Source organism: Miscanthus floridulus, chromosome 11 (assembly GCF_019320115.1).
Source record: "Miscanthus floridulus cultivar M001 chromosome 11, ASM1932011v1, whole genome shotgun sequence".
NCBI classification, from domain to species: Eukaryota; Viridiplantae; Streptophyta; class Magnoliopsida; order Poales; family Poaceae; genus Miscanthus; species Miscanthus floridulus.
In genome coordinates this window covers 10781215-10806064 of record NC_089590.1, presented here as the reverse complement: position 1 = coordinate 10806064, position 24850 = coordinate 10781215, and the positions used below count along the sequence as shown (strand labels likewise).

The 24850-nt window shown below is 50.2% G+C and overlaps 2 protein-coding genes across 2 annotated transcripts; one reads left to right on the top strand and one right to left on the bottom strand.

The window, feature by feature from the left end:
• Positions 1 to 651: 651 nt before the first annotated feature.
• On the bottom strand, positions 652 to 1694 carry LOC136494630 (non-specific phospholipase C4-like). Its single transcript, XM_066490804.1, is given in 2 exon segments — positions 652 to 1409; positions 1411 to 1694. Coding segments are annotated over 2 exon segments (879 nt in total). The 3' UTR covers positions 652 to 814.
• Positions 1695 to 2130: 436 nt separating this feature from the next.
• Positions 2131 to 4119, top strand: LOC136494454 (UDP-glucosyltransferase UGT13248-like). The gene is made up of 3 exons (XM_066490617.1): positions 2131 to 2855; positions 3111 to 3495; positions 3587 to 4119. The coding sequence occupies exons 1-3, from the start codon at positions 2151 to 2153 to the stop codon at positions 3922 to 3924; spliced, it is 1428 nt and encodes a 475-aa protein (XP_066346714.1). The 5' UTR covers positions 2131 to 2150; the 3' UTR covers positions 3925 to 4119.
• The last annotated feature ends 20731 nt before the right edge of the window (positions 4120 to 24850 follow it).

The following is a 24850-nucleotide window of genomic DNA, read 5'->3' as shown; positions in this document are numbered from 1 at the left end:
CTTTCGCTAACTCGATCCAGCGAACGAGTTTTATACTTTTAATTAAACCCTCGAGCTCGCGCCCGGCAGTGGCAGGTCAGCAGTAACATGCTCGCTTTGCCAATGGCCACTGCCCGCCACACCCACCTCTTCGAAGCCGACAAATCATCAGTGCTAATCCTGCGATCAGCCAGCACCTTGACCCCGCCTACGTGTCCCGGCTCGCCGGCGTATTATAGTGGCCCGGAGCGGCGCCGTGCCGTGGCCCGGGTTGGGATGGGAGCCCATGTGCGCGGCACCGGGCGGCAGCGGAGGGATCATTAGCCGACATGGGGCGAAAGCACGCACGCCCTTGGGAAAAAAAGAAACAACCCTAATCTTATCATCATCGGGGTCTAATCCTAATCCTACTTCTTTACTGTTCCCCCGCCGCATCCTTTGCGCCGACGAGGGAGTTTAGCGGCGAGTGACCACATGGCTTGGGCCTGCGCGCCTGGGAGATTTGGGCAGCTGGCGGCTTGGTGCGCGTGCGTGCGGGGGCGTGGGTTGCTAAGTGCGAACACAACACAAAGCTAGCGAAGACAACACAAGTCTGCAAGGAACAACGCCTTACCTTATTTATTTATCGTTTCCCAAACTCGGAAGATCTTACTTTATGGTGGCTGTCAACTTTATCGTACCAATTACAAAATTACCCGAGAAAACAGTAACCTTGCTAATATTTTGCCATTTTCGCTGACGTGGCACGCCACTTCAGCATGCCAGCATGGAACTTGACGTCCCCGTCTGCCTAGCTAAACGGCGCTAGCAGCTCCCGTCAGTCCCCATCTCTCTGCTAGTGGAACCCAGTTATCAGTACCTTCTTCTTGCGCGTGAGGAAGCAGTCGAAGGTGCCGGCCCAGGCGTCGCGCTTGGTGAGCAAGCTCCTGAGGTTGAAGAGCTTCTTGACGGTGGCCGGGATGGAGGAGTGCTCGAACTCCGATGTCGGGTATGGCCCCGACGGCCTATGCAGCACGGTCCCGGGCTCGATCCACGGCAACACGAGCAGCGTCGGGACGCGGACGCCGAGGCGGTCGAAGCCGAAGAAGAAAGGCGTGGCGCTGACGATGCCGTCGGGGCTGGGCACGACGCCAGCGCCGGCGGGCGTGGGCACGTGGTCGTAGAACCCGCCGTGCTCGTCGTAGGTGACGACGAGGAGCGTCTCCTTCCACTGCGGCCCCAACCGTAGCGCCTCGTACACCTCCTTGACGAACCGCTGGCCGTCGGCCACGTCATGGGACGGGTGGTCGTCGTTCCCCGGGAGGATCTCCAGGTCGAAGTAGCGCTGCTCCACGACGATGTAGCTGGGCAGCTTTCCCTCCCGGCAGTGACGCCGGAAGTCGAGGTCGAAGGCGTGGAAGCTGCCCGCGTACTTGAGCTGCCGGAGGTTCGAAGGAGAAGCCCTCGTCGTGGAGCGCGTCGAAGATGGTCCGCTGCGGGAGCCCCGCCACCAGCGCCTTGGTGTCATTGCTGACGAGGCCGTGGGAGGTGGCGGAGTGCACGAACAGACGGTTGGGCTGCGTCGACGCCGGGTTCGATGCGAACCACCGGTCGCACACGGCGAACTCCTTCACCAGCTCGCGGTACACGGGCACGGCGTCGGGGCGAAACCCGCTCATGACGGTGCCGGACATGCCGGCTTTCTCCTTCTCCGCCTGCTGCGCGAAGCCGGTCATGGGCAGCGCTGGCACACCCGGCGGGGTGATGGGCGTTGTGGCGGCGTCGATAAAGGGTGTCCCGTACACCTGCGCGAAGCTGGTCATGGGCGGCGCTAGCAGTGAGTAGCAGAGAGGGAAGCTAACGGGCAAGCTGCGTGGAGGAGGCGAACGAGCTGATCGAAGAGTACAACGGCAGGCTCGCGGCGAGGGTGGACGGCAGCGTGGAGGAGGGGGAGCTGGCGAACAGTTGCGGGCACCATTGGTCAGCGGAGATGGAGGCGTTAACTTCCACGCTGACGCGCTGATATGGCATGACACGTTAGCGAAAATAGCAAAATATTAGTTTCTCGGGTAATTTTATAATTGGTACGATAAAGCTGGCAAACGCAGCCGCCACCGTAAGAGTGGCAAATAGTCAGCCTCTCTTCACTGCGAAGTGCGAACACAACACAAAGCCAGCGAAGACAGCAAATAATGGGGAACACGAGAGCCAACAGCACCACCTCGTCTCCCTCCTCTGCTGCCCGCGGGGGCGGGGGCGGCGGCGCACACGTGCTGCTCCTGCCCTGCCCGGGCGCGCAGGGCCACACGAACCCGCTGCTCGAGTTCGGCCGCCGCCTCGCCTACCACGGCCTCCGCCCCACGCTCGTCACCTCGCGGTACGTGCTCTCCACCACCCCGCCTCCCGGGGAGCCCTTCAGGGTGGCAGCCATCTCCGACGGCTTCGACAATGGCGGCATGGCCGCGTGCCCCGACCTCGACAAGTACTGGCGCCAGCTCGAGGCCGTCGGCTCGGAGACACTGGCGGAGCTGATCCGCTCCGAGGCCACCGATGGGCGGCCCGTGCGCGTGCTGGTCTACGACCCGCACCTGCCGTGGGCGCGGGGCGTGGCGAAGGCGGCCGGGGTGCCGGCCGCGGCGTTCCTGTCGCAGCCTTGCGCGGTCGACGTCGTCTACGGGGAGGTGTGGGCGGGGCGGCTGCCACTGCCGGTGGTGGACGGGAAAGAGCTGTTTGCGCGCGGGCTGCTGGGTGTCGAGCTCGGGGCCAACGATGTGCCGCCGTTTGCGGCGAAGCCGGACTGGTGCCCTGTGTTCCTTGAGGCGTTGGTGCGGCAATTTGAGGGGCTGGAGGACGCCGACGACGTGCTCGTTAACTCATTCCACGAGATCGAACCCAAGGTGAGCTCACCCTGACCACGGCCGGCACCTGTTTGTTGTTTTGCTCAAGTGATTTTTCGGTGCTACTTGCACATACTCTGTTTTTCTTTTACTAAACAATCGATTATTGTTCTTTACAAACGTCAAGATTTGTCCATATTCACGTTTCTTTACTGAATAACCGATGATTGGTCTGTTTGTTGTGATTCTTTGATTCTACTTCACCATCATATGATTGATTTTCTTTTCGACACATTTGCATTGTTAACTGAGCAGGAGGCAGATTATATGGCACTAACATGGCGTGCAAAGACAATAGGCCCAACCTTGCCATCGTTTTATCTTGATGATGACCGTTTGCCGTTGAACAAGACTTACGGTTTCAACCTCTTCAACAGCAGCGAGTCATGTCTGGCTTGGCTTGACAAGCAGCTTCCGTGTTCTGTAGTTCTTGTATCCTATGGTACTGTCTCTGATTACGATGAAGCACAATTAGAAGAGCTTGGTAATGGATTGTACAATTCTGGCAAACCATTCATTTGGGTTGTGAGGTCAAACGAAGAACACAAGTTGTCCAATGAACTTCGTGACAAGTGCAAGGAACGTGGCCTTATTGTTTCTTGGTGCCCCCAGCTCGAGGTTCTAGCACATAAAGCCACAGGTATGGGAAATGGATATTCTTCTACATATAAGGGAAAATGAGACTAACTGATAAGAAATATAAAATTTAGTTGTGTACTTTTAATATGCAGGTTGTTTCTTCACACATTGCGGATGGAACTCGACACTGGAAGCAATAGTTAATGGTGTGCCAATGGTGGCAATACCACACTGGGCAGACCAGCCGACCATATCAAAATATATGGAGAGCATGTGGGGCTTGGGTGTCCGAGTGCGCAAGGACGAGAAAGGCTTGGTGACGAGAGACGAGGTGGAAAGGTGCATCAACGATGTTATGGATGGGGATAGAAAGGATAATTATAGGATGAACGCCACTATGTGGATCCAAAGGGCCAAGGAAGCCATGCAGAATGGAGGGAGCTCGGACAAGAATATTACTGAATTCGCGGCAAAGTATTCATCAAATTAGTTTTCAATGTCAGTGCATTAGTTACTTCCTATCTCTGTGGATTGTATGTGTTACTGTATGTTACATTATGTCTGGGGGTTGTTGGTGCTACTTTGTGATACATACATAAGAAATGCTTCTGTGCTCTAGTACTCTAATGAAATAGGGATCTTCCAGATATAAAAATATATATACTCTTATGCAGCATTTGAAAGCTTCTAATAGACTTAGTGCTTAGTTTGGTGCATGGTTTATTTCTTTGTTTTGTTTGCTCTTTGAGAGCTTGCTTTTTTTCAGACGGAGGTTGGACTTGTAATAAGGGACGGTTAAGTGCATTACTTATGCAGAGGCTAGAATAAAAATCCCTTCCTTTTTTTATGCAGTATTTGAAACGTTGTAAGCATGCATTTTTTTTTTTTAAAAAGAGAGCATTATCCTGTGCCTTGTACATGTTACATTATATTAATTTCAGAAGAACTCACATGCAACAAAAAAAAAAAACCCGATGAACCGCAAGTTCCTTGCACCGGAAATACCAAGGTTTCATTCATGTGTGTTTACAACAAAAAGAAAAGAATAGCGAATTTAAGAGCCTAGCTACCAACTAAATTTGTTAGTTAGAACAAAACATAATCTCTATAGAACAAAAAAGGGGCTAAGGTCATCAGCAACCGGCCCAGAGGAATGGAGTATAGATGTCTAGATGGACCGGGCCAAATGTGCTGGCACGAGGCCCACAATTTAGGCCCCACCTTAAGAATGAGCACTGCTTGAACTTTATTGGGTCGGGCTAGCACGGTCCATACTATAGTGTCGTGCTTGGGCCTAAGGTAAGTCCTTTTGGGTAGCATGGGCACGGCCCGATATAACGATTGGACCAACTAAACCCATTACCCCGCCTTGTATGTAACAGGCGACTCCTCCCTTGCTTCTGGTTGCTCCCGCATCCCCCAAGCCCTAATCATTGCGCCCTCTGTCCCCCTCATCTCCTACCGTGACAGTGGCTCTGTCACCCACGTGGATCGTGGTTGCGGCCTCGCCTCCGGTGTGGTAGCATCTCCTCACTCTCCCATCAACCCATCTACATCCACCTGTCCCTCTCCTTTTTCTGCATACCCTCTCGGGCTCTCGGCTCTCACCGTTCACCTTTCTAGCTCTCCTAGCTTTTTCTTCTTGGTTGATCCTTGTCTATATCTGGTTTTCGTCATCTATCTCATTGAAAATAGGAAGATGTGGTCTCACAAATTATGGCAAAACCGCCTAATCTAATGCCTCACAAGAGTGCATATCTTCCATTATACACTAAGCACTTGAGGGAGAACACTAAATTACTCGGTTCCGTCGGGCACACCCCAGGGGAGAACCCGAAAATCCACATTTTTGCCATCAGGATCACAAATGAGAGAATAAAGCTTACATCATTCTTAACCATTTCTTACATCACTCGTAGTACAACATAAGAGTATAATATTTAGCATTATAACAGCAGAATGTAATCATATTATCAGAGTTATGACCAGTTTAATTTAACAGCGGAATATAAACATGTGATCAGAATTACAGCGGAAATAAATAGATATTCATAGCATGATGAAGCATTAGTATATAAGTTATGACAACGGATTATAAATCTTTCATTTATGAAAACATTTGGTGAGAGTTGTAAATAAACTACAATCGTAGCGTAAAGAAATTTTCGCTGAGCCCACCAGGAGGTGTCCACACATAAGGGCCAGCTCTAGCATCCACTTGTCACCTGCAACAGGGGGAATAAAACCCTAAGTACTCAATTATACTCAGCAAGACTTACCCGACAGGAGAAAAGAAAAGACTCCAAGGATATGCAAGGCTATCTGGCTTGTGGGTTTATTGCAATTGCAGGAAGCATTACTAAGCATATGTCCTTATATTCGATTTTTATTAATGACCGCACTGGTTCATTAACTAACCATTCTATGTAAGCACCTGCACTACTTTCAAGCAGGTGGTAAGCAATCAGATTTCCCTTTTCTTTCCATCTTTCATCTTTTAGTTCTTACTATGGTGCTAGGCATGAAACAAGTCGTACCGGATTGCCCGACGATTTGTGAATCAATGCCCCCAGCTGGGTAGCCCGAAAACACACGCCCCGCTTGTACCCAAGGCACAAGCAGGACCAACCCATCACTCTCCTGTCCCGGATGTCTAGGTCCCCGTCCAAACTTGGACTCTAAGCCCCCGCCCCTGAGTCCCAGACTCAGTGTGGTGCAAGGACCTCCACCATCCCCGCCTCTAATCAGTCGGTCTAGAAAGAGCCGGATCCGCGATAAGAGAGCAACAAGTCTTCGAAGCGCCCATACCCATATATGTGCTCAGGATAATGAGTCTGTGACTTATCTTGATGGCTTATGCAACGATCGGTCCTTAACCGACCAGATAGGGAATGTAGTGTAACCAAGCCATGCCCCGCGTCCACTGCTACATGACCTCTTATACCCACCAATACCCAAACCATATCCTTGCTCAGTCACCATTTTTCTTTCCATCATTTATATATTCCAAGTGATAATAATCCAATAATATATTTCATATCTCTCGCAAGTGACAGTCAATCACTCGACTTCTACCGGAGTCCTGTAGCATAGCATTCTACATAATCCTGTCATACTAGTAAGACTCATAGGATAAAGATATATATATGCAAGTGGGTTTCATTCAACTCCTTAAAACTTAATGCACAATTATACTTTAAACTGCAGAAAAGTAGGGGTTATGCACCGGGGCTTGCCTGGGTAAGATATATTAAAAGTTAGTATCTGCATCTTCAGATCATCCACCATCAACTGAATAGAAAGCTCATTGCATCATCTCCTGGAGAGAATACCAATACACCACCTTCGGATTCCCAATCATCCTTCGATCGATCCGTTGATCCATCATCGTACCTATATGATATGCATGTGATGCAATGCAACCATGTAATTAATCCACTGCAATCGTGATTCGTAAAATATGATGTACGCCTCTCGAGTTATCGGGCTAGTTCTAACGACGACCGTACTTAGGCTACATATACATGTTATCGGATAAGGCGTTATTTCCCATCAATTCTTTTAGTTATATAATCCCAAGTTGTTTCTTTATTTCATTCTATCAATTTAATCGTTATTCGAAATAGAGCATTATTATTTATTTAGCAACTAATTATTCTAGAGCTACAAAGATTATGGTGAGCAGCTAATATTGCTAGAAACCTACTGTAAAGATTTCAGATCCAATACTATTACCAATTTATCATGGGAGTTCCTACAAGTTTATATTTTGCAATATTAAGTATCTTGGATTAATTATATAGCTCCCAAAAATATTATCGAACTATTTGAACAAAATATACTAATAGGTTGATCCTGATTTTAGAGACTCAACAAAATTGGTTTCATAATTTTTGGACAACTGCACAAATGTATATTGATTTTGCAATTTTATTCCCGAACTAAATTAGCTACTTGTTTTAGAAAACGAAGGGACCAGCAGGCACCAATCGGCCCAGTGGAGACCGGTCGTACCAGGCCAGCCCAGCTGGCGAGCGCAACCGGCAGCCTAGGCGGCTGAGCGGCCAACCCACGTGCGGAAACAGGCCGGCCCAGCGGGGCGCGGCCGGTGGCCCAGCGCGCGACAGAGACGTGGCCCAAGCGGGGACAAGGCGCGGCACAGGGCGCGCGCGGCCAGCGGCCCATAGGCGCATGCGGCCTAGCACAGTGACGGGGCACGAGCGGCCGAGCAGCCAAGAGCATGCCGGCCTATTATGCAAAAACGCCCCTGCGTTAACCTCTATTTGACGCGAGATCCCTAGGCACTATTCAATTGAGTCGCGTACTTCGCATTGACCAACCCGTATAATTTTTTTCTTGGATTCTTACCCTTTACCTTGTCTTCTAAAGCAGAGTACCGGCAGGGGAGCCACCGGCCGATGGCGATGGAGGTGAAAAGGCTCTGCGGTGGGGGCGTTTCGTCGGCTCCGGGCAGCAGGCGGACCCGGCCGAGCTCGGCACGGCGTGGCCCCGGCGGACATGAGACACTGCAACTGCGGGCGTGGCCACGACGAGACACGGCGCGGGCACCGGGCGCGCCTACGCGCGACGGTCGGCAACAGGCAGGCCCCCACCCTTGACACTGAGTGGCCTGGCGCTGTGGCCCAGCGCTGCGGGCTACAGCACCCAAGCGAAAGAGGGAGCGAATGGCCGCGTGTGGCTCAGGCGTCGACAGGCACTGTGGTCCAGCTGGAAGGAAACGACAGGGCGCCGGCGCACTGGCGAAGGTGGCCCGGCGGCATCGGACCGACCACGGCAATGAGGGCAGCAGCGGGCCCGAGGGCACGGCCAGCGCGGAAGGAGAAGCGAGGAGGGATGGCGCCGTGGCTCTTGCGCGCGATAGTGGAGCGGGTCGTGGGGCGGCGTGGAGTTGTGCTCGACGCGGTCCTAGGCGGTGACGGGTGCGGACATGATGGAGACGCGGCGCGGGGAGGAAGAGGAGGGGCGCCGGTTGTAACAACCCAAAAAAAATCCACACACCAAAAATCACAACTACAAAATTTTTCTTCAAAATCCCATGTGATGATGAGTGACATTGTAGGAGCCAACCCTAAATGTTGCATTAGAAGTAACCCAACCAGACAATTTCATGAGCATGGCATGTCATTTGTTATCATGTTTATTTAAATACCGACAAATGAAACATAGCATACATTGTCAACTCAAATAGTGATTTGGATTTTTAATTGTTTTATGTAATGTCTAACAACACCTTTAAAGAAATAAACCATAAAGTAGTTATCACTCAAACCAAAGAATAATTGCTTAAAGGGAAAAATAATCCTATTTTTGTATAACAAAACTACACCTATTTTTTATACAAAATAGCTAAATAAAGTTCCTAATATATATAAAAGAATGTTGTGGGTCTCTTACCTAAAACTCCAATGAATAAGGTACACCAAATTTTGAATTCAAATTCCAAACCAAATTTGAATTCAAACAGAGGAGAAGAAAAGAGAAATGGAAAAAGGAAAAGTCTAAGCTAGCCCAAGCAACCAACCGGCCCAGACTCGCCCTCCTGGCTTCGCTGGCGCACGCACAGCCATAGTAGGCCGGCCCACGAGCTCGCGCAGGCCCAGCAAGCCAGCCAGCACGCTGCTCATGCCCACGCGCCTCCCTGTTTACTTACTCTCACTGCCGTCGGGCCCCACCTGTCAGCTTTCCTGTTCATCTTCTCCACGCCCACGCCTCAACTGCTGTGCGACCGGAGGCCGACAGCGCTGGTAGGAGCGGGCTAGGGGGTCACACCCGGGACATGGCCTTGTTCCCCTTGCGCCGCGCTCACGCAACCTCGCGCCACCATCGGATGCATCCCATGCCCTTCCACCGCACGATGCCGTCCACCATTGGAGCTTGGAGCTCGGCTATAAAAGCCCGGCCTCAGTTGCCCTAGCGCCCTTCCATCGCCCCGCCGCCACCTTGTGGCCATCCACCGCACACCCGAGCCAGAGAGGATAGAGGAAGAAGAGGGAATGAGTGAGGATCAAGGAAGAGGAGGATCGGAGCCACCCGCGTGCTGCCGGAGTCGTCAGAGCTGAAGACGACGCCGTCGTCTTAATCACTGACGTGGTTCGGCACTGCACTGCACTGCTTCCGGATCTACACGGCCATGACCCGCCACTACACCGCCATCCATTTGCCACCGACACCTATGGTGAGCGCCTGACTCTCCCCTGCTTGCCGCCGGACTTTGCTACTCCGGCAATGGCGCTCCATACCGTGAGCGCGTAGGCCAAGGCCATCTCCGGCCTCTAGGTACACAAGCACAGCACACTCACACGCACACCCACGACCACCTCCGAGCCCTTGGACGCCGTAGCAGAGCGCGTGCACGCCGCGCTCACGATGCCGCCGTCATGCCGTGCACCACCACTCGCGCACCTGGCCGCCTCGCCGGACTAGGACGTAGTCGTAGCACCGCTGTGACATCTAGAGAATAGCCGCATAGACCGAGTCATCGATGGCCGGCCGTAGTGCCTTGCCCACAAGCGCCAGACCACCACCAGACCTCTGCCATGGCCGAATCAAGCCGCCACCATGGCCAAAGCCACTGGGGGCTCTAGAAGACCCTTCGACCTGCCCGACATGCCCACTTGAGCATCATGACGCTCACGGGCACCATAGACCCGGCCTATGCCGCTGCACCCGTGCCACCCCCACACGCCGGTTGTGCTCGAGCCGCCGTTCGCCATGGCCAATGACGTAGGAAGCCCCATCCGTCGCCCTAACCCCACCGTTGCAGTCGCCATGGCACGGGAAGGCTTTTCCCGACCTCAATTGGACGCCTGAGCCATTGCGGGAGCTCGCCGGAGAGCACATCACCGGCGGGAGCATGCTGGGGAGGAAACAGAGGATTCTTCCTTGCCGGTCACACACGCGCATGCACCCAGTTCACGAAGACCGCAACAGAGGTGATAAAGGGTGGACTCGGTCCACTGAGGACCCAGCCTACGGTCCATGGACCATGAACACTAGTCCACCATGAGCCACGCGGTGTGGGTTGAGCGGTGGATGGAGCCCAGTAGAGGCCCAAGGACATGACGTGTTAGCACCACAACATGCCATGTGGCGGGCCAAAGCCCAGCCCGTATCTAGGGCTAACCGGCCTAGTTTGGACCCGGCCCGTATTGACCATTGACTGGTCAACATTGACCGTTGACCTAGCCCCACATGTTAGTGGCACAGACACTCTGGACCCACATATCAAATGCTGACATCACACGGGACCCACACGTCAGAAGCCAACATAGCCGAGGTGACGTCATGTTGATGTCACAATGACACCATCTGCTAACGTCAGCAGCCCTGGCCCCACACGTCAGTGACCCTGACCGTTGACTCGCCCATTGACTGACATTGACTTTGATCGGACCCACATGTCAGTGACCCAAGATCCCTAGACCCACCTGTCGGAACTGATGCCGTTGCTGACGTCATGCTGACGTCAGCTGGACCCCCACCTGTCAGCTCGAAACCGAGATGATGACATCATGCTGGCATTAGCATGCCACGTGGATCAGTCACAGCGTGACACGTGTCAGCCCAGGATTAATTCGACCTTTTCCATTTTCAGAAATGAATTAAACTTCAGAAATTCATAACAAATTCATACGACCTCAGAAAAATACAAAACCAGGACCAAAATTCATCTAAAATCGAGCTTTACGCAATGAACCGATGTTTGAGTGTATTTGGCTCTTTTGAATCTTCATTACTTCTATGTGCTATTCTATAGACGTCGCTAACGCGACTATAATGCGAACGTTGTAGACTCGGAGGAGAACCTGACGGACGAGGACCGTGAGTACCGTGAGGAGAACGGAGACGACTACGCTGAAGGTGCCACATCCCACCCAATCTCATAGCACCTATTACGCATGGCTAATATAGAGCTGCTATTGCTTTACTTTACTGCTATGATCAGATTATGATAGGACTTGCATGGTAGTATGCTTACTTGAAGGCCTTTACCTTGACGCAACCTTACCCTTGCATACCCTGCTATTAGGCTAGACATACGCTTACTACTATATATTTCATTACTTATACTTCTACTACGCTTATACTACATGCGTGGTGGAAAACTGGTGTTATCTGGACTATGGGGAGAGTGCTACATGTGTGACTTGGGTGTGTGGAGGGTGAGGGTTGTGTCGACCAAGTTGGAGTATACGATGAGCCTGGGGCAAGTCTTGCCATGTGGTGCTACTTGGGCACCCATGAATGGATACATGTGGTGGGTAAAGGGTATATGAGGTGGTCCTGGGTGTGAACCTATGATGGGAGGAGCTCGGGGTGGAGGTGCTATGGTGGCACGGTAAATGGAAACCCTAATGAAGACATTCTGGCTTGGTCATCCCTAAGGACTTACTAGTACTCAGATTCACCGGAAAGCCTTACGTACCACTCGCCCTATATGGTGCGGGACGGTCAAACTACTTGGTAGGATATTGCCACTACTGCTAGGTTGATAGCGGACAGTGTAAGGAGGTACGGGGCGTGGGGATTCCCCCACACCCTTCTAAGACTTCATGGAGACCTTGTGGACCCAGCTCATGACTCACAGTTTCAGCCACCCCAGACTAGACTTGGGGTGTACTAGGGCTGAATCGTAGAGTGGCATTATCCTAGGCTAGCAAGCGGATGAAATCAGCCCAGTTGACGACGGTCAGCGAGGAAGGCAGATCTTGTGGTTATGTAAAACCTCTGCAGAGTGTATGGTTGATCGATCGATACATGTGCCGACTTGTCGTCTATGGACCTTTCCTAGGTTTCCCTTAAACTAGATAGTGACATGAGTCCTTCTCTTCTTTCCCCGTGAGAGAGTGTCAGTCGTAGCCAGGGGCTACGGGCCTTGAGGCAACGCCGAGAGGGAGTTGGCCCGTCGACTGAGTGATGGTATGGTGTTGAGGGAGATGGTGGTATATCGATCCCAGGATCGAAACCTGGCTCAGAAATGGGAATGGGGTGGAATATGTGTGGGAATGGTGTTAAAACTTGACTATACTATTATATACTTGATATGCTAAATACATAGGAAACCCCAGCCATATAGGTTCCTTTTGATTATATCCAACTTGCATCCAATTTCCACAAAGCAATGCTCATAGGGTCGGAGTGGCCAATACAAATCGTACTGATAAATTTTGGCACACAGGTTCTGCTGAGGAGTATAGCTCCGAGGAGTTTGACGGTTGAGGGGTTCATGCCTACGCTCGAGTTTGCCGATCTTATCTTCAAGCTGATCTGAATGAATGCTACTTTTGATTCCACCAATGCGGCGATGTAATAAATTATGTAATTCCGCACTATTTGTACTATGATATTATCGTTGTATGGATGCGGTATTCGACTGGAAATTTGGGTAATATGATCTACAACGGTCTTATTAAACTTCGACTCTGTGGATTTCCCTTCGCAGAAATCAGGTCGCTTCAGTTGGTATTAGAGCCATACTTGACCATAGGACGAAACCCTTAGAAATGGATGATAGAATAGGACGTGAACAGCCCTTCTTTCGATTATATACCGACCCTGCATTTACTTTTATGCAAGGCTTACCTATTATTGACCTGCTAACACCTGTTCCTTAAAACATGCAAATGGCAACGAACGTCGACTGGCTGCCTCTAGGATCGCTACCTCTGGACCACGCCAAGCTCACCTTCGACCTACATGAGCTCGGGGGTTTTGCACGGACCCTCTGCCGAGTTCTCATTACGTTAGGAGTCCCCGACGAGCTTGTCAAGGTCACCTGCACCGGGAAGCCAGCTCAGGAAGGAGGAATTGAAGGACTGATTGTCGCCTCAGTCGAGTTCCCAGCTAGCACTACCTTACCTTCTGTCCTAGCTTTCACTGAGTTGACTATAGAGGACACAGTCGAGGAGGGACTGCAAGCTATCTCACACAAGGCACTTTGTAGAGTGATGAGGGACCACTACGATCACCTGAAGACGATAGCGTTTCGTCTACTTCCCCAGGCCCTCGACCTCAGCCTTACCCCTAGTGAGCAGAGCTTTGTAGTTGGTAGAGTTATCTTTGCCGAGGAGGATAGATGCCTTCATGTCTCAGCTATTCACCTACTGGAGCCGGACAGGTACGTGACCTAGCTGGAGCAGAGGAGATGTCAGGACCAGGGCCTTCTGTGGGAGTACCAGGAGCGAGACACACTGGGAGCATAGGAGTGAGCTAGTCTACTTGAGACAGTTGCCAAGCTACAGGATGAGCTAAACCATCGTGAAGAAGTCTATAGAACCGAGGTCGCAGACTTACAGGACAAAGCCACGGACCTAGGCAATAGAAACTGCTACCTCGACAGTAAGGTCTTGGAGTTGCAGAGAGAGTTGGACGACAAGAAGGATGAGTTCAACCGCAGAGGAGACAGAGAGAGATCCAAGGGGATTGATATGCTGAAGATCCAATCTCAGAACAAGACCATGACTCAAGAGCTAGAGGAGTTTAGGAAGAAGGCTGTTTGCAACCAAGGACACCTGATCAAGGCACTCAGGCAGACCGAGTACCTATAGGACAAGTGTGAGAGGACATGGCAGGCTTGGCAGAAGTCTGACAGGAAGCGCCTCAGGGAGATGAAGGGTATGTGGGATCAGCTGTCTAAGGAGATTCATAGCAAGATGAAGCCTAGGGTAGAGGAGTTCGAGCTAGCCCTGACTCGCCTCAACCTAGACGCCTGCCCTACCCTACCTGGAGCTAAGCCTACTAAGGAGCTTGCTAAGGCCTTGAAGTACGTGTCCCGACTTCACAAGTCTGATGAGCAGATCAAGATCGAGAACAGTCGTATCCCAGCTGCGGTGTACGAGTTAGAGTAGAATGACCCTGCATGGTCATGAGTCATGTCAGTAGCTTCCGTAAGTTGTACCCCATGATGTACCCCTTATGAGATGTATTATGAGACATTATGCATAGTATGATTCTTGCACGTCTTCAAGTGTAACTACTGGAGATGATGCTATGTAATAAAACCCATGTAATGAATGTTTTGGATCTTATTACATCTTATGGATCTTATTGCTTCTTTGAAATGAGTGTTGGATAGTATAAATGTTTTTCTTTAAATCGTCAAAATCATGTAATCATATTGAATTATAAGCACTTATGGCACAAACACTAAATTCTCTATGATCCGTGTTGCAGATGCCGAACTGCCGATCTAATCGCCTAATGAACCATGGACGTGCGCCCACCCCCGAACTAGTCGAACCAAATGGGGGACGTGGTGGCAACAACCATGGCCGTGGTCATGGCCATGGACGTGGAGGGATACCCTTCAACCTGGAGAATACCCCACCGCCTGAGGAGAACCTTCCTCCACCACCACCACCAAACCTGGCAGAAGTGATGGCACAACAAACCCAACTTCTTGCAGCTCTAGTTAATGGAGCAAACCGTCGCTAGGGAGGTCAGCAAAATGACTTCCAAAGGAAGCTGGAAGGATTCCTGAAGCTAAGGCCACCTACCTATGATGGCACCGACCCTGACCCACTTGTAGCTGATGACTGGCTCAAGGAGATGGAGAAGAACATTGACCTCACTACTTTCACCGACGATGAGTGTGTTGGAGCAGCTGCACACCAGCTCATAGGTGATTCCCATGAAGACCCTGCCAACATCTCGTGGGATGAGTTTGCCAAAGCATTCACTGATTATCACATTCCCAAGGGTATCATGGAGGCCAAAGCTGAGGAGTTCCACAACATCAAGATGGGAAAGGACAGGGTGACTGAGTACACTACTTGTTTTACCAATCTTCTTCGCTATGCACCTCCCTATGTTGTGAACTCTGAGAAGGAAAAGCTATACTATTACCGCAAGGGACTTAACCCGCACATCAAGCTGAAGTTTGGCGGTATTGAGAGTAACATGTTGCATGCTCTGGTGGATCGCTGCATCTAGATTGAGAAAGACCGTGCTGAAGCTGGAGAGGAGTATAGGGAGAGGAAGCGTAAGCCTAAGGAGTCCCTCCGTGGCTGTGATCGCAAGAGGTTCCACAAAGATGCATAACCCGGAGAATGCTCTCGCCACAACAGGGATGACAACCCTGGAGCAAGTAGGGGTAGTGGAGGCTACACCGCCAAATACTCCTGCCCTGCTCAAGATCATTACACCCGGGACCGTTATGCTCAGGACCGCAACACTCAAGACCATTTCAACCATCCCCGCTCAGCAAATGAACGCCCAGCATAGAACCGCTCCGCACCAAGCACTGGAAACTAGAAGGCACCTGCGCCAACCTCTACAGGCAGTACGCCTTTCACCTGCTTCGCTTGTGGCCAACCAGGTCACAAAGTCGCTGAGTGCCCACAGAACTCAGCTGTTCAGAAGTCTCAGCTCAAGGGATCTTCTACTCGAGGATGTCTCAACCATCTGGACGCTAAGGAAGCACAGGCTGCCCCTGACATTGTGTACGGTATGTTTTTAGTAAATGACAATACTGCATCAGTTCTATTTGACTCTAGAGCAACTTGTTCTTACATATCTTCCAAGTTTGCACGAGAGCATGACTTGCCTATAACCCCACGTTGAAAGCCTATCATCACCAGCTCACCTTTAGGAGACCTAAAATGCACCCACATCTGTAAGGGAGTGAGTCTTACCATTGAGGGTCTTACCTTTAAAGCCGACCTAACCCTACTACCTTCCACTGAGGAATCATATCATGTTCACCTAGATATGTCCAAGCGGCCCACCCATCAGGCCAAGTCATTAGATGTGAACCCTAGTCCGAAAAGTCCACCTCTATCTTGTGTGCCCTTAAAGCGAGTTTAGAATCGCAGGAAGAGGAGAAGACAGTTCATGATGTGCCTATGGTCAGAGACTATCCCGATGTATTCCCTAAAGAATTACCGGGTATGCCACCAGACCGTGATGTAGAGTTCATCATTGATGTTTTGCCGGGAACATGACCCATTGCTAAGAGACCCTATCGCATGTCAGTTGATGAACTAGCTGAGCTCAAGAAACAGCTTGATGAGATCATCTCAAAGGGATATATTAGACCAAGTGCTTCACCTTGGGGATCCCCTGTTCTGTTTGTTAAGAAGAAGGATGGCTCATTGAGAATGTGCATTGATTACTGGAACTTGAACGCAGTCACCATCAAGAACAAGTACCCCCTACCAAGGATTGATGATCTGCTTGATCAGCTTTGAGGTGCCAAGTATTTCTCCAAGATTGATCTCAGATCCGGCTATCATCAGATGAAGATTCGAGAGAGTGACATCCCAAAGACAACTTTTGTGACTAGGTATGGGCAGTTTGAGTTCACCGTGGTGTTCTTTGGACTCACAAATGCTCCCGCATACTTCATGAACATGATGAATAAGGTTTTCATGAATGAACTGGACAAGTTCGTGGTAGTATTCATTGATGACATCCTTGTCTATTCATCCACCGCTGAAGAGCATGAACATCATCTAAGAACGGTGCTTGAGAAACTAGCCCAATATCAGCTCTACGCAAAGTTCAGCAAATCTGAGATTTGGCTACAGAAAGTTGCCTTCCTAGGCCATGTATTATCAGCTGAAGGTGTCGCAGTCGACCCGGTCAAGATTAAAGTTGTGAAAGAGTGGGATCAACCCCATAATGTGACAGAAGTCAGAAGTTTCTTAGGATTGGCTGGATATTATCGCCGATTCATTGAGAACTTCTCCAAGATAGCCCATCCAATGACCAACCTTCTGAAGAAGACTAAGAAGTTTGAATGGACGCCCGAGTGCGAACAAAGCTTCTAGGAATTGAAATAGAAGCTTACCACAACTCCTGTGCTAGCATTGCCTGATATGAGCAAAGATTTTGTGGTCTATTGTGATGCATCCCGTCAAGGACTTGGTTGTGTACTGATGCAAGATGGGAGAGTGATAGCATATGCGTCTCGACAGTTGAAAGAACACGAGAACCGTTACCCAACCCATGATCTTGAGTTAGCAGCAGTTGTGCATGCCTTGAAGATCTAGAGACACTACTTGATAGGCAACAAGTGTGACATCTACACCGATCACAAGAGCTTGAAGTACTTTTTCACTCAAGAAGATTTGAATATGAGGCAACGCCGATGGCGAGAGTTGATCAAGGACTATGACCTGGAAATTCACTATCATCCGGGGAAAGCTAATGTGGTCGTAGATGCTCTTAGTTGCAAGAGTTACTGTCACACTTTGATCACTAAATCTGTACCACCTGAGCTTAAGGAAGAGATTGATGATTTTCAACTAGAGATATTACCGCATGGCTTGTTGAATGAGCTCCGCATACAATATGATCTCATAGATCGTATCCGTCAAGCTCAGAAAAGTTGTGAAGAGATTGAATATCTCCGTGGTCTGATGAAACTAGGCTACAAGACCAACCACCAGGAAGATGAACAAGGAACCATCTGGTTCAAGAATAGAATCTGTGTTCCATCTAACCCAGTACTACGAGAGGAAATTCTATCAGAAGCTCACAATTCCAAGTACTGTATTCACCCTGGAAGTTCAAAAATGTATCAAGACTTGAAGAAACACTTCTGGTGGAAAGGCATGAAGATAGACATTGCAGGACATGTGGCATGTTGTGACACCTATAATAGAGTCAAGGCTGAACATCAAAGGCCTGTAGGATTGCTAAAGCCTCTTGACGTTCCCGAGTGGAAGTGGGAGAGCATATCCATGGATTTCATAGTTGGATTGCCCCGTTCACAGAAAGGCAATGATTCCATCTGAGTGATTGTTGATCATCTGACTAAGATTGCTCACTTTGTACCAGTTAAGACCAAGACCAATGCTGAAAAATTAGCAGATCTATATGTTGAGCATATTCTCAGACTACATGGAGCTCCCTCTAGTATTGTATCTGATCGTGGTCCCCAGTCTGTGTCCCGATTTTGGGAAGCTCTACATAAGTCCATTGGAACCAAACTTGATTTTAGTACCGCTTATCACCCACAGACAGATGGACAGACAGAGCGAGTAAATACGATCTTAGAAGACATGCTTCGTGCTAGTGTACTAAATTATGGCTCAAATTGGGAGAAATGCCTACCCTATACAGAGTTCTCTTACAACAACAGCTACCAAGCTAGTATCAAGATGTCGCCATTTGAAGCTCTGTATGGCAGACCTTGCAAGACACCTTTGATGTGGTCCCAACTGGGAGAAAGGTCGTTCTTTGACTCCGCTAAAATTCAAGATGCTGAAGAAGGAGTTGCTCAAGTGAAGGAGAATTTGAGGATTGCTCAAAGTCGATACAAGAGCTATGCTGACAAAAGAAGAAGAGAATTGGAGTTCAATGTGGGAGATTTTGTCTATCTCAAGGTATCCCCGCTACGTGGGACTGTCAGATTCCATGTGAAAGGAAAGCTTGCCCCTAGATTTGTTGGCCCATACAAGATTTGCAAGAGGATTGGGAAGCTCGCCTACAAACTTAAGCTACCCGAGGAATTGATGGGTGTACATCCCGTATTCCATGTCTCACAGCTACACAAGTGTTTGAGAGTGCCCGATGAAGTAGTTCCAACTGATACACTTGACATTCAAGATACACTTGAGTATAAAGAACATCCTATCAAAATTCTGGGTAGAGATAGCAAAGAGACCCAAAGCAAGACTATTCCTATGTGCAAGATCCAATGGAGCAATCACATAGAGAGAGAAGCAACATGGGAGAAAGAGTCTGACCTCCGGCTACGATATCCTTACCTCTTTGAAGAGTACATTATGCTTTAATCTCGGGGACGAGATTCTGTTAAGGGGGTAGGACTGTAACAACACAAAAAAAAATCCACACACCAAAAATCACAACTACAAAAAATTTCTTCAAAACCCCATGTGATGATGAGTGACATTGTAGGAGCCAACCCTAAGTGTTGCATTAGAAGTAACCCAACCAGACAATTTCATGAGCATGGCATGTCATTTGTTATCATGTTTATTTAAATACTGACAAATGAAACATAGCATACATTGTTAACTCAAATAGTGATTTGGATTTTCAATTGTTTTATGTAATGTCTAACAACACCTTTAAAGAAATAAACCATAAAGTAGTTATCACTCAAACCAAAGAATAATTGCTTAAAGGGAAAAATAATCCTATTTTTGTATAACAAAACTACACCTATTTTTTTTATACAAAATAGCTAAATAAAGTTCCTAATATATATAAAAGAATGTTGTGGGCCTCTTACCTAAAACTCCAATGAATAAGGTACACCAAATTTTGAATTCAAATTCCAAACCAAATTTGAATTCAAACAAAGGAGAAGAAAAGAGAAATAGAAAAAGGAAAAGTCTAAGCCAGCCCAAGCAACCAACCAGCCCAGACTCGCCCTCCTGGCTTCGCTGGCCCACGCACAGCCGCAGCAGGCCAGCCCATGAGCTCGTGCAGGCCCAGCAAGCTAGCCAGCGCGCCGCTCATGCCCGCGCGCCTCCCCGTTCACTTGCTCTCACTGCCGCTGGGCCCCACCTTTTAGCTTTCCTGTTCATCTTCTCCACGCCCATGCCTCAACTGCCGCGCGACCAGAGGCCGACAGCACTGGCAGGAGCGGGCCAGGGGGTCACTCCCAGGACATGGCCTTCTTCCCCTTGCGCCACGCTCACGCAACCTCACGCCACCGTCGGATGCATCCCACGCCCTTCCACCGCACGATGCCGTCCGCCATTGGAGCTTGGAGCTCGGCTATAAAAGCCGGGCCTCGGTTGCCCTAGCGCCCTTCCATCGCCCCGCCGCCACCTTGTGGCCATCCACTGCACACCCGAGCCAGGAGGATAGAGGAAGAAGAGGGAACGAGTGAGGATCAAGGAAGAGGAGGATCGAAGCCACCCGCGTGCTGCCGGAGTTGTCAGAGCCGAAGACGACGCCGTCGTCTTAATCACTGACATGGTTTGGCACTGCACTGCACTGCACTTCTTCCAAAGCTACACGGCCATGACCCGCCACTACACCGCCATCCATTCGCCGTCGGCACCTATGGTGAGCGCCCGACTCTCCCTTGCTTGCCGCCGGACTTTGCTATTCCGGCCATGGCGCTCCATACCGCGAGCGCGTAGGCCAAGGCCATTTCCGGCCGCTAGGTACACAAGCACAGCACACTCACGCGCACACCCGCGACCACCTTTGAGCCCTTGGATGCCGTAGCAGAGCGCGTGCACGCCGCGCTCACGATGCCGCCGTCATGCCATGCACCACCACTCGCGCACCCGGCCGCCTCGCCAGACTAGGACATAGTCGTAGCACCGCCGTGACGTCTGGAGAATAGCCGCATAGACCGAGTCATCGATAGCCGGCCGCAGTGCCTTGGCCACGAGCACTAGACCACCACCAGACCTCCGCCATGGCCGAATCAAGCCGCCACCATGGCCAAAGCCACTAGGGGCTCCAGAAGACCCTTCGACCTGCCTAACATGCCCGTTGGAGGATCATGACGCTCACGCGTACCACAGACCCGGCCTATGCCGCTGCACCCATGCCACCCCCACACGCCGGTTGTGCTCGAGCCGCCGTTCGCCGTGGCCAATGACCTAGGAAGCCCTATTCGTCGCCCCGACCCCACCGTTGCAGTCACCATGGCACGGGAAGGCTTTTCCCACCTCAATTGGATGCCTGAGCCGTTGCAGGAGCTCGCCAAAGAGCACATCACCGGCAGGAGCACGCCAGGGAGGAAACAGAGGATTCTTCCTCGCCGGTCACACACGCGTGTGCACCCGGTTCATGAAGACCACAACGGAGGTGATAAAGGGTGGACTCGGTCCACCGAGGACCCAGCCTACGGTCCATGGACCATGAATGCTGGTCCACCGTGAGCCACACGGTGTGGGCCAAGCGGTGGACGGAGCCCAGTAGAGGCCAAAGGACGTCATGGCAGCGCCACAGCATGCCACGTGGCAGGCCAAAGCCCAGCCCGTATCTAGGCCCAACCGGCCTAGTTTGGACCCGGCCCATATTGACCATTGACCGGTCAGCGTTGACCATTGACCTGGCCCCACATGTTAGTGGCACAAACACTCTGGACCCACATGTCAGATGCTGACGTCATGCTGACGTCACACGGGACCCACACATCAGAAGCCAACACAGCCAGGGTGACGTCATGATGACATCAGCTGCTAACGTCAGCAGCCTTGGCCCCACACGTCAGTGACCCTGACCGTTGACCGTTGATCATTGACTCGCCCGTTGACTGACGTTGACTTTGACCGGAACACATGTCAGTGACCCAAGAGTCCCTGGACCCACCTATCGGAACTGATGACGTTGCTGACGTCATGCTGACGTCAGCTAGACCCCACCTGTCAGCTCGAAACCGAGATGATGATGTCATGCTGACGTCATGCTGGCATCAGCATGCCACGTGGATCAGTCACAGCGTGACACGTGTTAGCCCAGGATTAATTTGGCCTTTTTCATTTTCAGAAATGAATTAAACTTCGGAAATTCATAACTAATTCATACGACCTCAGAAAAATATGAAACCAGGACCAAAATTCATCTAAAATCGAGCTTTACGCAATGAACCCATGTTTGAGTGTATTTGGCTCTTATGAATTTTCATTGCTTCTTTGTGCTATTCTATAGACATCGCTAACACGACTATAATGCGAACGTTGCAGACTCGGAGGAGAACCTGACGGACGAGGACCGTGAGTACCGTGAGGAGAACAGAGACGACTACACTGAAGGTGCCACATCCCACCCAATCTCGTAGAACCTATTACGCATGGCTAATATAGAGCTACTATTGCTTTACTTTACTGCTTTGATCAGATTATGATAGGACTTGCATGGTAGTATGCTTACTTGAAGGCCTTTACCTTGATGCAACCTTACCCCTGCATACCCTGCTATTAAGCTAGACACACGCTTACTGCTATATATTTCATTACTTATACTTCTACTATGCTTATACTACATGCGTGGTGGAAAACTGGTGTTATCTGGACTATGGGGAGAGTGCTGTGTGTGTGACTTGGGTGTGTGGAGGGTGAGGGTTGTGTCGACCAAGTTGGAGTATATGACAAGCCTGGGGCAAGTCTTGCCATGTGGTGCTACCTGGGCACCCCTGGAAATGGATACCTGTGGTGGGTAAAGGGTATATGAGGTGGTCCCGGGTGTGAACCTGTGATGGGAGGAGCCCAGGGTGGAGGTGCTGTGGTGGCACGGTAAATGGAAACCCTGATGAAGACATTTTGGCTTGGTCATCCCTAAGGACTTACTAGTACTCAGATTCACCGGGAAGCCTTACGTACCACTCGCCCTATATGGTGCGGTACGGCCGAACTACTTGGTAGGATATTGCCACTACTGCTAGGTTGATAGCGGACAATGTAAGGAGGTACGGGGCGCAGGGATTCCCCCACACCCTTCCGAGACTTCATGGAGACCTTGTGGACCCGGCTCATGACTCACAGTTTCAGCCACCCCAAACTAGACTTGGGGTGTACCAGGGCTGAATGGTAGAGTGGCATTATCCTAGGCTAGCAAGCGGTCGGAATCAGCCTAGTTGACGATGGTCAGCGAGGAAGGCGGATCTTGTGGTTATGTAAAACCTCTGCAGAGTGTATGGTTGATCGATCGATACATGTGCCGACTTGTCAGCTATGGACCTTTCCTGGGTTTCGCTTAAACTAGATAATGAGATGAGTCCTTCTCTTCTTTCCCTATGAGAGAGTGTCGGTCGTAGCTAGGGGCTACGGGCCTTGAGGCAGTGCCGAGAGGGAGTTGGCCTGTCGACTGAGCGATGGTGTGGTGTTGAGGGAGATGGTGGTATATCGATCCCAGGATCAAAACCTGGCTCAGAAAAGGGAATGGGGTGGAATGTGTGTGGGAATGGTGTTAAAACTTGACTATACTATTATATACTTGATATGCTAAATACATAGGAAACCCCAACCATATAGGCTCCTTTTGATTATATCCAACTTGCATCCAATTTTCACAAAGCAATGCTCATAGGGTGGGAGTGGCCAGTACAAATCGTACTGATAAATTTTGGCACACAGGTTCTGCTGAGGAGTATAGCTCCGAGGAGTTTGACGGTTGAGGGGTTCGTGCCTACGCTCGAGTTTGGCGATCTTATCTTCAAGCTGATCTGAATGAATGCTACTTTTGATTCCGCCAATGCGGCGATGTAATAAATTATGTAATTCCGCACTATTTGTACTCTGATATTATCATTGTATGGATGTGGTATTCGACTGGAAATTTGGGTAATATGATCTACAACAGTCTTATTACACTTCAACTCTGTGGATTTCCCTTCGCGGAAATCAGGTCGCTTCACCGGTACTCGCGGTCGTGGTGCCGCTGCGACCCGTGATGGTGCCGTGCCTGTGGTCAGGGAAAGAGGAAGAGAGAGGAAAACGGCGGAGGCAATGAAGAGTGGCAGACAACGGCTCAGACTCGGCGCTCAAGAAGTACGCGGGCAGGTGCGGTATGTGGATGGCAGCTCGGCAATGCAATCGGAGACAGAGGGCAGACTGGGACAAGACGAGGCAGAGACATGGGAATTCGTGAGTTGAACTTTGCTCGCTGGCTACGGAGACAGCAGAGGCAAGGAGACGTCCCGTCGATCAGTTCGTTTGAACTAAACCACTACAGCCAGCAGCTTGGCACAACATCGACGGTGCCGGTGCACGTAAGGCCAGGAGTGGACATGGCGTGGCAGTGGTTCGGCAGTTGCGCGCCAACACACACAGAGCATGAGAGGACAAGGCGAGGACAGGGGGAAAGAACCACGTGCTCCAAATAAAAATTTCGGACCAGACCACCAGCTTCGCAAGCAAGAGATGAGCAGTCGGTCAACTTGTACACTCTTGTGCAGAGACGACAGACAGGGACGGCTGAGGACGATCAGAGATAGAGCAAGCAAACAGCGTGAGGGTTCAGCCAACTTCATCGATGCAGGGACAACGAGGCGCGACGCGAGTAACTCGGGTGATCGATTCAGAGCAGGGAGAACGACACCGTCTGGGACGAGTGGCCAGCGGCACTCTCGTTTTCATTTCTATTTCATTTTAAGTTTTAACCCGATTAACTTGTTTAGGAAATTTTTCTTAGGCCTAAATCGCGGTGCTAAACAAGATCGTAACACTAAGGGTGTTACACAAATCCACTTGTATGAAATGATCTTGACATTTTGATCACAATGTTATGTGACTATTTAAGAACACTCTGGGCTTCAAGGAACTCTATAAGGAGCTTTAAGATACTATTTCAAACATCCAAGATATTTACAAAGCTCACAAACATAATAAAAGTTACACATGTATGATGTACAATACATGAAGAACAAACTGTGTATGAGAGTGCAGAAGGCACATATATGATTATTCAAATACGAGATGATGACGTTTTCTAACCCGAAGAATACTCTTGGTTGTTTT

Bases quoted from the DNA above. Each gene is read 5' to 3' on its own strand.
- LOC136494454 (XM_066490617.1), top strand. From the start codon at position 2,151: ATGGGGAACACGAGAGCCAACAGCACCACCTCGTCTCCCTCCTCTGCT. The intron at 2,856-3,110 runs GTGAGCTCACCC...TTAACTGAGCAG, and splicing joins TCCACGAGATCGAACCCAAG to GAGGCAGATTATATGGCACT. The intron at 3,496-3,586 runs GTATGGGAAATG...TTTAATATGCAG, and splicing joins TCTAGCACATAAAGCCACAG to GTTGTTTCTTCACACATTGC.